The sequence below is a fragment of the Cannabis sativa genome, chromosome 8, assembly GCF_029168945.1.
Source record: "Cannabis sativa cultivar Pink pepper isolate KNU-18-1 chromosome 8, ASM2916894v1, whole genome shotgun sequence".
Taxonomy (NCBI): Eukaryota; Viridiplantae; Streptophyta; class Magnoliopsida; order Rosales; family Cannabaceae; genus Cannabis; species Cannabis sativa.
This window is the reverse complement of record NC_083608.1, coordinates 16589305-16602492: the sequence shown is the minus strand read 5'-3', so window position 1 is coordinate 16602492 and position 13188 is coordinate 16589305. Positions and strand designations below refer to the sequence as shown.

At 35.6% G+C, this 13188-nt stretch overlaps 3 protein-coding genes across 6 annotated transcripts; all 3 read left to right on the top strand.

Annotated features, from left to right (window-relative positions):
* Positions 1-289: 289 nt before the first annotated feature.
* Positions 290-3322, top strand: LOC115699421 (uncharacterized). Its single transcript, XM_030626816.2, has 3 exons — positions 290-1253; positions 2407-2575; positions 2670-3322. Exons 1-3 carry the CDS (start codon positions 504-506, stop codon positions 3146-3148), a joined length of 1398 nt encoding a protein of 465 aa, XP_030482676.2. The 5' UTR covers positions 290-503; the 3' UTR covers positions 3149-3322.
* A 30-nt stretch (positions 3323-3352) lies between these two features.
* Positions 3353-5497, top strand: LOC115699422 (uncharacterized). Of its 4 annotated transcripts, none has more exons than XM_061102480.1 (4): positions 3353-3487; positions 3979-4178; positions 4333-4623; positions 4802-5497. In XM_061102480.1, exons 2-4 carry the CDS (start codon positions 4071-4073, stop codon positions 5357-5359), a joined length of 957 nt encoding a protein of 318 aa, XP_060958463.1. In that variant the 5' UTR covers positions 3353-3487; positions 3979-4070; the 3' UTR covers positions 5360-5497. The 4 variants fall into 4 exon arrangements, with proteins under 4 accessions (XP_060958463.1, XP_030482677.2, XP_060958465.1 ...); XM_030626817.2 differs by having other exon boundaries at positions 3969-4178; XM_061102482.1 differs by having other exon boundaries at positions 3358-3487; positions 4042-4178.
* Positions 5498-7239: 1742 nt separating this feature from the next.
* LOC133030435 (uncharacterized) lies at positions 7240-8268 on the top strand. The gene has a single exon (XM_061103174.1). The coding sequence runs from the start codon at positions 7240-7242 to the stop codon at positions 8266-8268; it is 1029 nt and encodes a 342-aa protein (XP_060959157.1).
* The last annotated feature ends 4920 nt before the right edge of the window (positions 8269-13188 follow it).

Below are 13188 nucleotides of genomic sequence, written 5' to 3'. Positions count from 1 at the left end.
AAGTCCTTAAATCTAACAATTTTAATATTTCATGGGAATTTTTAACGGCAAAAAAAAACTCGGACATGATTTAGTATATGTCAAAGTTCGGAGGAAAAAATTTAAAATTAGCCTAATTATAAATTTTTTATGTTATTTTTTTAAAAAAATTCTTGTATATATATATATATATAGCATTCCTCTTCACAAATATATAATTTTCCCTTAAAAATAAAACGTTTTACAAGATGATCGTTAAAAAGACTTCATAAATCAATAAAAACAACAAAAATGTATCCTCATTCAAAAAAAAAAAAACAAAACAAAACAAAAATGTGTCCATTATTAATGAGAAAGACAACACAATAAAATCTCTAACAAAGTGGGCCATGGATCAACTACTATCTAATCTCTGAGTCTGAATCTGGCTAAGGAGAGAAAGAGAGAGTGACACTCTCACTCTCATCTCATATTTCAATTTCATTACCATTCTTTCTCACTCGCCACATTTGGGTCTCTCCGCCATGTCCGACGTCACCAACCTCTTACGCCCCGTCGGCGGAACCGAGTACAGCTGGTGCAAGGCCGTACCCCTCGGCACTGGAATTACTGTTCTAGCCCTCTCTCTTTCAAACCCACCTGATATCACAAATCTCCAAAATACCCTCCACCATTTCCAAACTTCTCACCCCATTCTCAACTCCTACATCCACTTCAATCCCATAACCAAATCCTTCTCTTACTTAAAACACCCCGACCCACATCTCCAAATCGAACCCTTTGATCTTCAATCAACGGCTCAGATTCTCCAAGACCTCCAAAAGGACGCACAAAACGACGCCGTCACACCTTTTCAACTCATTCTCGAGCACGAGCTCAACCGCAACAGCTGGCTCGATCCCGACGTCGATGCTGACGTGTTCTTCGCCAGCTTGTATTCTCTGAGCGAGGCCCAATGGTGTGTGGTGTTGAGGCTTCACACGTCGGTGTGCGATCGAGCGGCCGCGGCGGCGCTGCTGAGGGGTTTGCTGAGGAAAATGAGTGGCGGAGAAAGGGAATTTGAGGGAAATGGGGAGGTTAGTTTGGGAATTGAGGAGATTATACCAAAGGGGAAAGGTAATAAGCCATTTTGGGTTCGGGGAGTAGACATGGTTGGGTACTCGTTGAACTCGTTCAGGTTGTCAAATTTGGAGTTTGTAGACCCAAATTCGTCGAGACAATCTCGGGTGGTGAGGCTTCAGATGAACCCGCTTCACACCCAGAATTTACTCGCTGTAAGTAACTATTACCTCAATTCGTTAAAGTTCTTAAGTTTGACTTTGAGTTCAAAAAGAAAAAAAAAATTAACTTAAATATATTTTCTTAGTTCATTTTGTTTGATAATAATTTTTGTAATTAATTTAAGAAAACAAATAATTATTTTTCTTTTAAAAAATATGTATTAGATTTGTTGTTCGCGGACTCGAGCACGATCAGTTTAATAATTCTGTAAAAAAATGAAATCCCAACCCAAGTAATTTACGAGTGTAGATGGTCTCAATTTAATATAATAACTTATATAATTCAGTTAGTAAAAGGATTGAGAAAGTCAATTCAAACACAAACTTAGCTGATATAAGATAAATTTAAACCCGTTAATTCTTATGCTAATTTCAAATCATATTATCGTGTTTGACGTGTTTTTGTAAGTACAGATTCAGATGGTAATTTCTCATATTTAGAAAATAAATAAATAATGACTTTTTCCTTTCGAAATAAACTAATGGGAGTTCACAGTCACAGCTATTATTTTGCGTGTTTTGTATAATTTCCGTTGCACAGAAATCTGTCACGTGACTGTTTAAAAAAAGAAAAATTTCCGTAAAGTGGGTCTCATGTTATCGTCGTACAAGAATTGTCCAATTCAGTCATTTGACACAACGTTTTGTCGTACTATCTCAAAAAAGAAAATTCTGATATTAATTAAGTCATTAATTTCCATTACAAAAAAAAGTCATATTACTTTAATAATTATTATAAAAAATTATTAATAATTTCATAACGACGTTAGTGAATAGAATAGTGATGTTGTGCACTAGCATCTAATATCAAAGCTCAAATTCCCCATTCTTTCTTTTTTGACAATCATTTTATTGCATTCTTTTTTGAGTTTGTTCATTATTATGTTTTGGCTTTATTGTTTTGCTTAAGGCTAGAACACAAGATAAATAAAAATTAAAAATTGTAGCTTATTTTTTCTGTTGAGGTACCGATTCGGGTACCTATTCTGTAAAGATTGTTTCTTTCCTTTTTTTTTAATGAAAAGTCATTTTTAAAGGGTTTGGATATCAATTAAAAAAAATAACTAAGAAGGTGTTTAGAATAAGTTAATGCTAGAGAATAGTAATATTGTTTGGGGTTTAACCTTGAAATGTTATTCCCTTACAGGGTTGCGAGGCAAGGGGAATAAAACTGTGGGCGGCTTTGTCAGCCGCTGGACTGTTAGCTGCACATTCATCTAAAAATCTTCCTGAAGACAATAAAGAAAAATATGCTGTCGTAATTCTCACCGATTGTCGTTCAATTCTCGAACCACCTCTTTCAAACAACCATCTTGGTAAAACAACATCTACCCAAATTTTATTTTAATCTTTTATATATAAATAATTGTGAAAAATAAAAACTTGATTGTATTTGTATGTGCAATGCAGGGTTTTATCACTCTGCCATTCTTAACACTCATAACATAACCGGAAGAGACACACTATGGGAGTTGGCAAAAAGAAGCTACACGTCCAATGCCAATGCCAAGAAATCAAACAAGCATTTCACAGACATGTCTGACTTGAACTTCCTCATGTGCAAGGCCATTGAAAACCCGAGTTTGACTCCTTCGTCTTCCATGAGGACGGCTTTCATGTCGGTTTTTGAGGATTCAATTGTCGATCAAACTGCTGAATTGCAACAAGAGCTTGGCTTGGTGGACTACATGGGATGTGCTTCGGCTCATGGAGTTGGTCCCTCGATTGCGGTTTTTCACACCATACGTGGGGGGAGTTTGGATTGTGTTATGGTTTATCCGTCGCCCTTGCATTCGAGGGAACAAATACAGGATTTGGTTGATCGTATGAAGAGCATTCTTGTTGCTGGTTGTGTTAGTGTCGAAGATGTTGAAAGTAATGGAAGTTAATTGATGATGATATTGTGTTTGACTTGTTTGGGGTAAAAAGTAAAAAACTATTTGGATCATTTCTAAACCAAATAATGTTGGTTTAAAATGCTGTAATAATCATGTGTTGTCAAACTTGATTTCAATTTCAGCTACAAATAAAAATAAAGAAAGGTAAAAAATAAAAATATAAAATCCTCTTAATGTAGTGACCATTTTTGTTATATGATATCCTCTCAATTTTTGGATTACCTGTAATAATATGGTTATGATATGTGGAACGATCTCCACAAACGATTTAATTAGGAAAATCGAACCCAAAATTTTGAACTCAATCTTCTCTCCATCGCATCAACCAAGGTGCGTATATAAATTTTTGTATTAAATACTTTGCAATGCAATATCATTTTCTAGGGTTTTGCTGCTACTCCCTTTGGCTACTGTGTTTTGTGGAACATTTTATTTTTTTTTACTTGAAATCTTTAATTACTGGGTTTGAATTGAAATGAAGCTATATTAAGAATCTGCAGCTTTAATTTCTATCTCTGTGCATTCTCTTCTGAGTTTGGTAGTCATGGTTGCTTTCACCATCCAATTAGAAAATCAGCATGTTTTTTGGTATGACTATATGTATCTATCTGTAGGTAACGTAAACTGGGAAACAGTTGTATTTCTCTGGATAATACTTTGCCATGGCTTATAGTGGTGCATGTTAGCTAAGAACGATTATTTTGTTCGCTATAATTTCCTAATGTTCATCTACTTTCAAGGTGTTTGTGTTGCACGAGAACTGTTTGTTAAAAGTCTCCTGTATAAAGCCCTCAGCTTTTTGATGTTTCAGTATATAACAGGTCATTTCTATGGTTTAGAATAGAAACTGTAGAGTAATTTACAGAGCTCAATTCAAAGCGCAGCTTTTTTTTCGTTGCTTTTTGATCGAGTTATGGAGCGATGGAGAGGGCTGTTGAGAGTCCCATTACACGCTGACAGTAGAGATTTTTACCAGGTTGCTGCATCTCTCTGCCTTTCACTATCTTCAAATTCCCTAACTGTAAGTTCTTTTGTTCAATTCAGGACCTTTTTTTTTTGTTTCTTTTCTTATTGTTCTATGCAAATGAGTTTTAACAATAATCTTCATATGGTTTTTAGTGTTTAGTCACTTAAAGAACTGAGTTCTTGTTTTTTGTTGTAAATTTGATGGGCAGGTGCCGTCTATAAATGCTATCTTTTTCACTGGAGATCGAGTTATGGGGACTGGGAATCCATTGATTGAGAGGTTATCTAATTTACAAAACATTGCTGATATTATGGTCTCAAAAATTGGTGGTTCTGTCAATGCTTGGGTTATTGAGGCTTCATTGTTTAATGGGCCTTTTGCTGTATATAAGGACTTTATACCGTCTGTGAATCAATGGGGAGAACCAAAATCATATGACCCAACTGGGTTTCCTGCTAGTTGGTCGACCGTATCACTCTTATCAAATTGTCTTCGAGAGGTGAGTGTACTTAATTGATATTCATTCATGTGATTCATCAAACTTTTTTCTTTTATCTGAGTAACTCTCTGTATGTGTTAATCGATTAAAGGAGGTTCTTTGTGAAAAACAATGATGAGATATTTTGGTCTTTAAAAACCTGTTATTTGATTGAACCTGAAATAAATGGCTGGTGCAGAGTGCTGCAACACATAAACAAAATATTCCAAGCTTAGCCAGCATTTCAGGGTTGCAATTTTATCGCCCCAAAACACTCGTATTTGGATTCAGCAAAGGTGGAACTGTAGTTAATCAGCTAGTTGCTGAGCTTGGCTTGGCAAAGTCTAGATCAATGCAAGATAGTACACAAACTGAAGATGAACTTCAACAAATTATACCCTGTTCGAAAGAAGACTTCTTGGACAGCATTGCTGAGATACATTATGTGGATGTTGGACTTAATTCCGTCGGTGCATACATTACTGACAGTCACCTGGTTGAGAAAATCTCTGAACACCTTGAACAAGCAGAAGGGGATAAAGGACTACGGTTTGTGCTTCATGGAACTCCGAGGCAGTGGTGTGACACCAATAGATCATGGATTCGCAACGAGAAAGAAAAATTGTTTCATTTGCTTAAGTCTGTAACTCAAAGGAGTGGAGGAAAATTACAGGTGTGTGAGAGATTTTACTTGGCTGATCGGCGGCCTGATCTGCAGATGCATTTTGAAATAATAGAGAAGTTGGATATCAGTTAAGTGCTTTTGGAAACACTGGAATTTATTGTAAATTTGTTGTAGTTTTAAGCTAGAAAGTTGTACAAGCAAAAGTGAATTCATTTGTGCACGCTGCCCCTTTAATGGCTATAAATTAATATCTTCACAAATTAAGATAAATTATTTGTGTCATATTGAAATTGTAAATGTATTCAATTTCTTTAGCAATTTTCAGGAAACAAATAGACACTCTTGTCACTATTCTACTAAGGTAGCTAGTGGTTTAACCCTGTGCCTATGGACGAAGCAGCTAAGTTAAACATGAGAAAGACTTAGTGCATGTTTGGCATCATAACTAAAAAACTGTTTTTTGTTTTTAAAAACAGAAAATTGTTTTTTGAAAACAATTTGGCTTGTTTGGCCTTGTTCTTTGAAAACAGTTTTCAGAAAACAAAGTTACAAAAAATAAGAATTTTGAAAACAACAAAATGTTGTTTTCTGTTTTAAAAACCAATTCACTTTTGGTCAATATTGTTTTTAAAAAACACTAACCAAACATGACTTGTTTTTAAAAATTTCAAAAACTATTTTTTGTTCTCATTTCTAAAAATAAATTTTTTGTTATTTTTTGAAAACAAAAAACAGAAAACAATACCAAACATGCTTGGTATTGTTTTCTGTTTTTTGTTTTCAAAAAATTATTTTTAGAAATGAGAACAAAAAATAGTTTTTGAAGTTTTAAAAAACAAGTCATGTTTGGTTAGTGTTTTTTAAAAACAATATTGACCAAAAGTGAATAGGCTTTTAAAACAGAAAACAACATTTTGTTGTTTTCAAAATTCTTGTTTTTTGTAACTTTATTTTCTGAAAACTGTTTTCAAAGAACAATGCCAAACAAGCCAAATTGTTTTTAAAAAACAGTTTTCTGTTTTTAAAAACAAAAAACAGTTTTTTAGTTATGATGTCAAACATGCACTAACATTTACATTCTTATCTACCCAAACCCTTAAAACATCTTCAAGAATTTTTTTATTTTATTAATGGGGTATTACCCAAGAGTTGCTTGCATTATATCTATACGGAGGACCAGGGCTGGCCCTGAGTTGAAATAGATCATAGGCAAAAAAAAAATTTTTTTGGATCTTTACTATAAAGATAAATAGTATTTTTAAAAATTATTAAAAAAAATATGTATATTTTTTAAAGGAATAATTACATAAGGCACCATTTTTTGTAAAATATTTATATTTTTACGTTCAAAGAATATTTTTTTACATTTTTACGGTTTTCCAAAAAATAACACGAAAACAACATAAAGTCAACAAGAAAACTACATAAAAGTAACATCAAAATAACAACAAAAAATAACATACAGATAACAAAAAATCAACAAAAAATTAACAAGATTACAACATAAAAAAAACCGTATTTTCTATAAATAAAAAAAAATCCTAAAAATGTTTAAAATTCCGTGAAACCGTATTTTTGTAATTTTTTTCTTGTTTTATGTTTTTGTGAAATAATCCCATTTTTAAAAGGTAATTTTTTTATTTGGGCCCCTAAAATGAGTGGGCCCTAGGCGCGGGCCTAGCTCGCCTATGCCTAGGGCCAGTCCTGCGGAGGACCTTAGACTATCTCCAATGGGGGTTGTCCATTAGAGCTCTTTTAGAACACGTGGACTAAGTTAGTTAGGATTAGTTATTGGGTTGTTAATCTTGATTATGTAGCTAATCATTCTGTTAATAGTTGGTTAATTCTCCAAGTGAATTACTTTGTATGAACAGAGCTATATAAGCTCATTTTCTCATTTGTAAACATTTAATCAGAACAGAAATAACAAATCCTTGCTCTGGTTCTCTGTTCTTCATTCTTTCTTTCTTTCTTCTCATATGGTATCAGACGGCATACTGCCCCACGCTTCCATGGCCAAACCTTCAACCCGATCCCAGGATGGCGCTCCTCCATCGTCGATCGACAACCAAGCTGCAGAGGTCATCTCCGACTCTGTACCAGCTCCAGATCCCTCAGCAAATCCCATTCGAAATCCACAAATTAGGGTTCCATCTCAGCCCACAGATCCGTTTCCCCAAGCTCGATCCACCATTGTTGACGACAACACCAATCAAGCCCCTACTTCTCGATCGGTTGCTGATGATCACTCCAGTCCTTTTTACCTCAGCACCGGTGATCATCCCAACTTGGTTCTTGTCTCCACTGTCCTCAACGGCACCAATTACCAACCCTGGAAACGAGGAATCACCATGGCGCTCACTGCCAAGTACAAGATCGCATTCATCAATGGATTTCTTCCTCGCCCAGAACCCGGTAATATCTATCTCAACTCTTGGTTAAGGTGTAACAATATGGTGATGTCTTGGTTGATTAACTCTGTTTCGTCTGAGATTGCACAAAGTATTATGTACTTTGATTTAGCTACTGAAATGTGGAACGATCTTGCTGAGCGTTTCAATGAAGGCAATGGCCCTCGAATTTTCCAATTGCAGAACCAAATCACCCGACTTCAACAGGGTGACAACTCCGTTTCTGCTTATTTTACTAAGCTGAAATCCCTATGGGATGAACTCAAAGAGTTCCAGCCAATTACCACTTGCACCTGTGGTGCAATGAAAGTCTTTTTAGACTGTTACAACCAGAATCAAGTTCTCCAGTTCTTGACTGGTCTGAACGAGTCTTTTGCCTCGGTTCGAGCACAAATTCTGCTCATTGAACCCATCCCTAACCTTTCCCGCGTTTTTGCTATGATAATTCAAGAAGAACGCCAAAGATCTCTTGGCTCAACTGAACAAATCCCCCTTGCGGCTGCTGCTGGTCCTTCGAACCCATCAAGAGCCAAGAAACCAAGGCCATCATGTTCGAATTGTGGCAAACCTGGACACTTAAACGATAAGTGCTACTTTCTCCACGATTTTCCACCCCGGTTATGGAGATAAAAAGAAACAAGAAAAGGGCAAAGCTAAGGCAAACAATACCTCTTCCAGCAACCCCAAATCTGAGTTAGAAGGACCATCTACCACTGCTGATCTCACTTCTCAATGTCAGCAATTAATTTTCCTCCTCAGTCAACAACTAAACAATCATACCAATGCTGATCTCAATACCCTGCCTGCTGCAGCATCCAATCTTGCAGGTAAAATTTCTAATTCTAATCATATACCTTGGATAATTCATAGTGGTGCTACACACCACATGTGTTCTAATATTGCATGTTTTTCTATATTCACACCTATCCCATTCCCTAAGAATGTGCTGCTACTCAATGGACAACAAGTTACTGTTAGAAATATTGGAACTGTCCATATCAACTCCCACATTACTTTCCATAAAGTACTCTACTTACCAAATTTCAAATGCATATATGGCCGAAACACCTAATTCTATTTGGTTTCATGATGATTCTTGTTTAATTCAGGATCCTTCTCGGAATGTGGTGATTGGGACATTTGAAAAACATGGAAATTTGTACTTGCTTCAACAAGTCCAACTCCCTACTGCAGCTGCCACTATTTCCTCTTTTTTTTTTCCAATAAAACAAGTGTAAACCAATGGCACAATCGCCTTGGACATCCTTCAATGTGTATTTCAAATTTCTTCAATAAAAAAAAAAAAAACAAGATTTCACATAAGAGTTCTTCTTCATATTGCCATATTTGTCATTTGGCTAAACAAAAACATTTACCCTTCATTTCAAATCATAATTTTTCCAAAAGAATATTTGATTTGATTCATATGGATATTTGGGGTCCATTTCACATCACTAGCATAGAAGGATATAAATACTTCCTTACTATAGTGGATGACAAATCTCGATTTACTTGGACTTATTTACTAAAGAATAAATCGGATGTCCAAAATGTGATTCCAAATTTTTTCCACATGGTTTGCACTCAATATTCAACAAATATTAAGGCCATCCGTTCTGATAATGCAAAAGAATTCAATTTACATTCTTTCTTTGCATCTAAGGGAATAATTCATTACCATTCGTGTGTGGAACGGCCTCAACAAAATTCCGTTGTTGAAAGGAAACACCAACACATTCTCAATGTTGCTCGTGCTCTAGGTTTCCAATCAAACTTACCATTAGTTTATTGGCCATACCTAGTTCAAACGGCCACTTACCTGATAAATAGAACTCCTTCTAAATTGTTCAAAGGTATGACTTCTTTTCAAATGCTCCATGGCACTAATCCTAAATATGATCATTTAAGAAGTTTTGGGTCTCTTGCCTATGGCTCCACTCTCAACTCAAAAAGACACAAATTTACACCAAGAAGTAGAGCTTCGGTTTTCATTGGCTATCCCCAAGGCATGAAAGCATACCTACTTCTTGATATTGAAACAAAACAAATTTATACTTCTCGGGATGTAGTCTTCTATGAAACAATATTTCCATTGTTTTCCCAAACATCCTCTTCTGAGATCAACACATTATTTCCTGATGTAGTGCTTCCCACTACAAAACTTGTGCAACAAACAAGCGTTCACCAGACTGTGAACCATAACTACAAGGTCTCTGGTTGCCCATTTGCACCAATTTCTGGTGCACACGACACTGCAAGTTCCAGGAGCAATACTCCTTCACATCACCCTGCTGATTCACAAAATACTGCTCTTATACCAGCAGCTCCCACACCAGCAACTTCATACAGTTCTGGCCCCAAATCAGCAACCACACCTGGTATTCACACACCAGATAAAAATTCCCAACAGACCCTAGTTTCCAACCCTGCTGGCACACAAATTCCCACACCAGGTGCTTCTAATACAGTCCCTACATTGGGCATCACTGATTTTATTACAGCAGTATCTAAACCAGCCCCCATACCTCATGTTCCTGACCCTTCTATAACATCTACAAGGGCTGGTAGAACCATTACACAACCAAAACATCTCACAGATTATGTCTGTCATGCTTCTTCTACTAATCATCCCATTAAACCCTTTCTCTCTTACCTTAAATTGCATCCTCAATTCAGAGCAGCTGTACTTGCAGCCTATTCTGAAGTCGAACCACAAAGCTATGCCGAAGCCTCCCAGTTTTGACATTGGCTTCTTGCCATGGATAAAGAAACTGATGCTCTCGAAAAAAATAACACTTGGATTGTCACCAAGTTACCACCTGGCCATAAAGCCATTGGATGCAAATGGGTTTACAAAGTAAAATACAATGAAAGTGGAGCTGTTGAACGGTTTAAAGCCCGTCTAGTAGCCAAAGGCTACACTCAAAGACATGGCATTGACTATTCTGAAACCTATGCCCCTGTGGCAAAATTCAATACCCTAAAGATCTTCTTAGCTCTTTCTGCAATGTACAATTGGAATGTCCACCAATTGGACATTAACAATGCTTTTCTCCATGGCGATCTTCATGAAGAAGTCTACATGAAAATTCCTCCTGGTTACAAAGCACCTCCGAACACTGTGTGCAAACTAAACAAAAGCATTTATGGCCTCAAACAAGCATCCAGGCAATGGTTTAGTAAACTTAGCCACACTCTCATTTCAGATGGTTTTCACCAATCACTATCTGACAATTCTCTATTCATAAAGAGAACCAAAACCTTTTTTCTAGCCATCCTCATATATGTGGATGACATTATTGTTGCCAGCAATAATGACTTTTCTATCTCTCACTTCAAGACATACCTTCATGACAAATTCAAACTCAAGGACCTTGACACCATTCGATTTTTCCTTGGCCTTGAAGTTGGTAGAACAAAACAAGGCATTTCTATCTCTCAAAGACCATTTACAATTCAATTACTCAAGGACACAGGTTACATAGGAGCCAAACCGGTCTCCACACCTATGGAAACAAACCTAAAGTTAAGTAATGACAAAGGGAATCTCCTACCTGATTCCACTATTTTTAGAAGCCTCATTGGCAAACTAATATACTTAACTATAACAAGACCCGACATCTCATATGCAGTCAACCATTTGAGCCAATTTTTGACTTCTCCTTGGGTTCCTCATCTTCATGCTGCACACCGCATCCTACAATACTTAAAGACAACCCCGGGACAAGGCTTATTCTTTGCCTCCAATACAACCCCCACCATATCAGCTCATGCCGCGACCAGCTTGTTTGCATCTAATGTTCAACTTTCCTTTTTCTCGGATTCTGATTGGGGCTCCTGCCAAGACACACGACGCTCAATATCTGGCTACTACCTCTTCCTAGGTAGCTCTCTTGTGTCCTGGAAATCAAAGAAACAACAAACGGTTTCTCTATCCTCTGCTGAAGCAGAATATCGAGCTATGGCTAATGCTACCTCCGAACTCACTTGGGTAATTACCCTCCTACAAGACTTTGGCATATCTCATTCAAACCCTGCGTTGCTATATTGTGACAATACTGCAGCGATTCACATTAGTGAAAACCCGGTTTATCATGAACGCACAAAGCACGTGGAAATTGATTGTCATTTCATTCGAGAGAAAGTTCAACAAGGTTCCGTCAAGCTACTACATGTCTCTTCCCAAAACAACCTAGCCGACATCTTCACCAAAGCTCTTCTCCTAACTCATCACAAGAACATTGTCTCCAAGATGGGTTTGATCAACATCTACACTCCATCTTGAGGGGGGCTTTTAGAACACGTGGACTAAGTTAGTTAGGATTAGTTATTGGGTTGTTAATCTTGATTATGTAGCTAATCATTCTGTTAATAGTTGGTTAATTCTCCAACTGATTTACTTTGTATGAACAGAGCTGTATAAGCTCATTTTCTCATTTGTAAACATTTAATCATAACAGAAATAACAAATTCTTGCTCTGGTTCTCTGTTCTTCATTCTTTCTTTCTTTCTTCTCATAAGCTCGAAAAAAAAAATGTGCACCTTTGACAAATTTTAGAGTTGCCCACTATTGGAGTATGTTTTGTAGAAAATTATTAAATCTTAGAATGAAAGAGAAAATAAAAAATAAAGAATAATTAGTATTTTTGTTCCCTGAATTTTTTACACTTTTAAGTTGTGTCTCTTAAGTTATACAACTTTTACATTAACATTCCATCACATTCTATTGATTTTTTTTTTTTTTTTTTGTGAAATGAGTGACACAATAGATGATAATTGATATATAGATACAAATTATTTACTTTTCACATTTTATACCATAATAGCTAAAAAACTAAAAATAAAAATATTAATTCTTATAAAAAAGAAAAAATCTTATATTCTAACATTCATTGATGTGAAAATAGTAAAAATTATATAATTTATATTTATTTGTCAACTACTACCCTTTATATCACTCATTTTACAAATAATTGAATATAGTATGATGGAAGGACTAAATTAATATTAAAGTTACATTTTAATGAATATTATTAAGAAGACGTATATTTTAAAGTCCACAACCTAATAGTGTAAAAAGTTTTAAAGGTACAATTGTTAATTATTCAAAAATAAATTGTGATAATATACTTTTGGTACTTATAAAAGATGCTCTTTATGTGGAAATAGAATCAAAGCTTATGTGGACTTTTTTGCTTGCCTATATTAGACAAAGTTACATAATTTAATTAATCAACAAATATTATTGGTGAGGTCAAACAAGCAACAAAATAGATTGCTTCAATGGAGTAGTTTTTAGAGACATTTGAACTTCTATCACTTCAATATCAATTTCATCTAAAAGAAGCCGAACTTGTATTATACAAAGAAGTTAGACAGATCACAATCTACTTCCCCTATTACCTATTGCTCCTAACATAAGAACTCATAAGTTTTTTTTGTGCCAAGAGACCAAATCAACTAAATTGTTCTCCAAGTTGGAATAACATCGAAATTGATCACGCTTAGTACATTTCTCTATACATGTCGTTGAGGAAAAAAGGAAAAAGA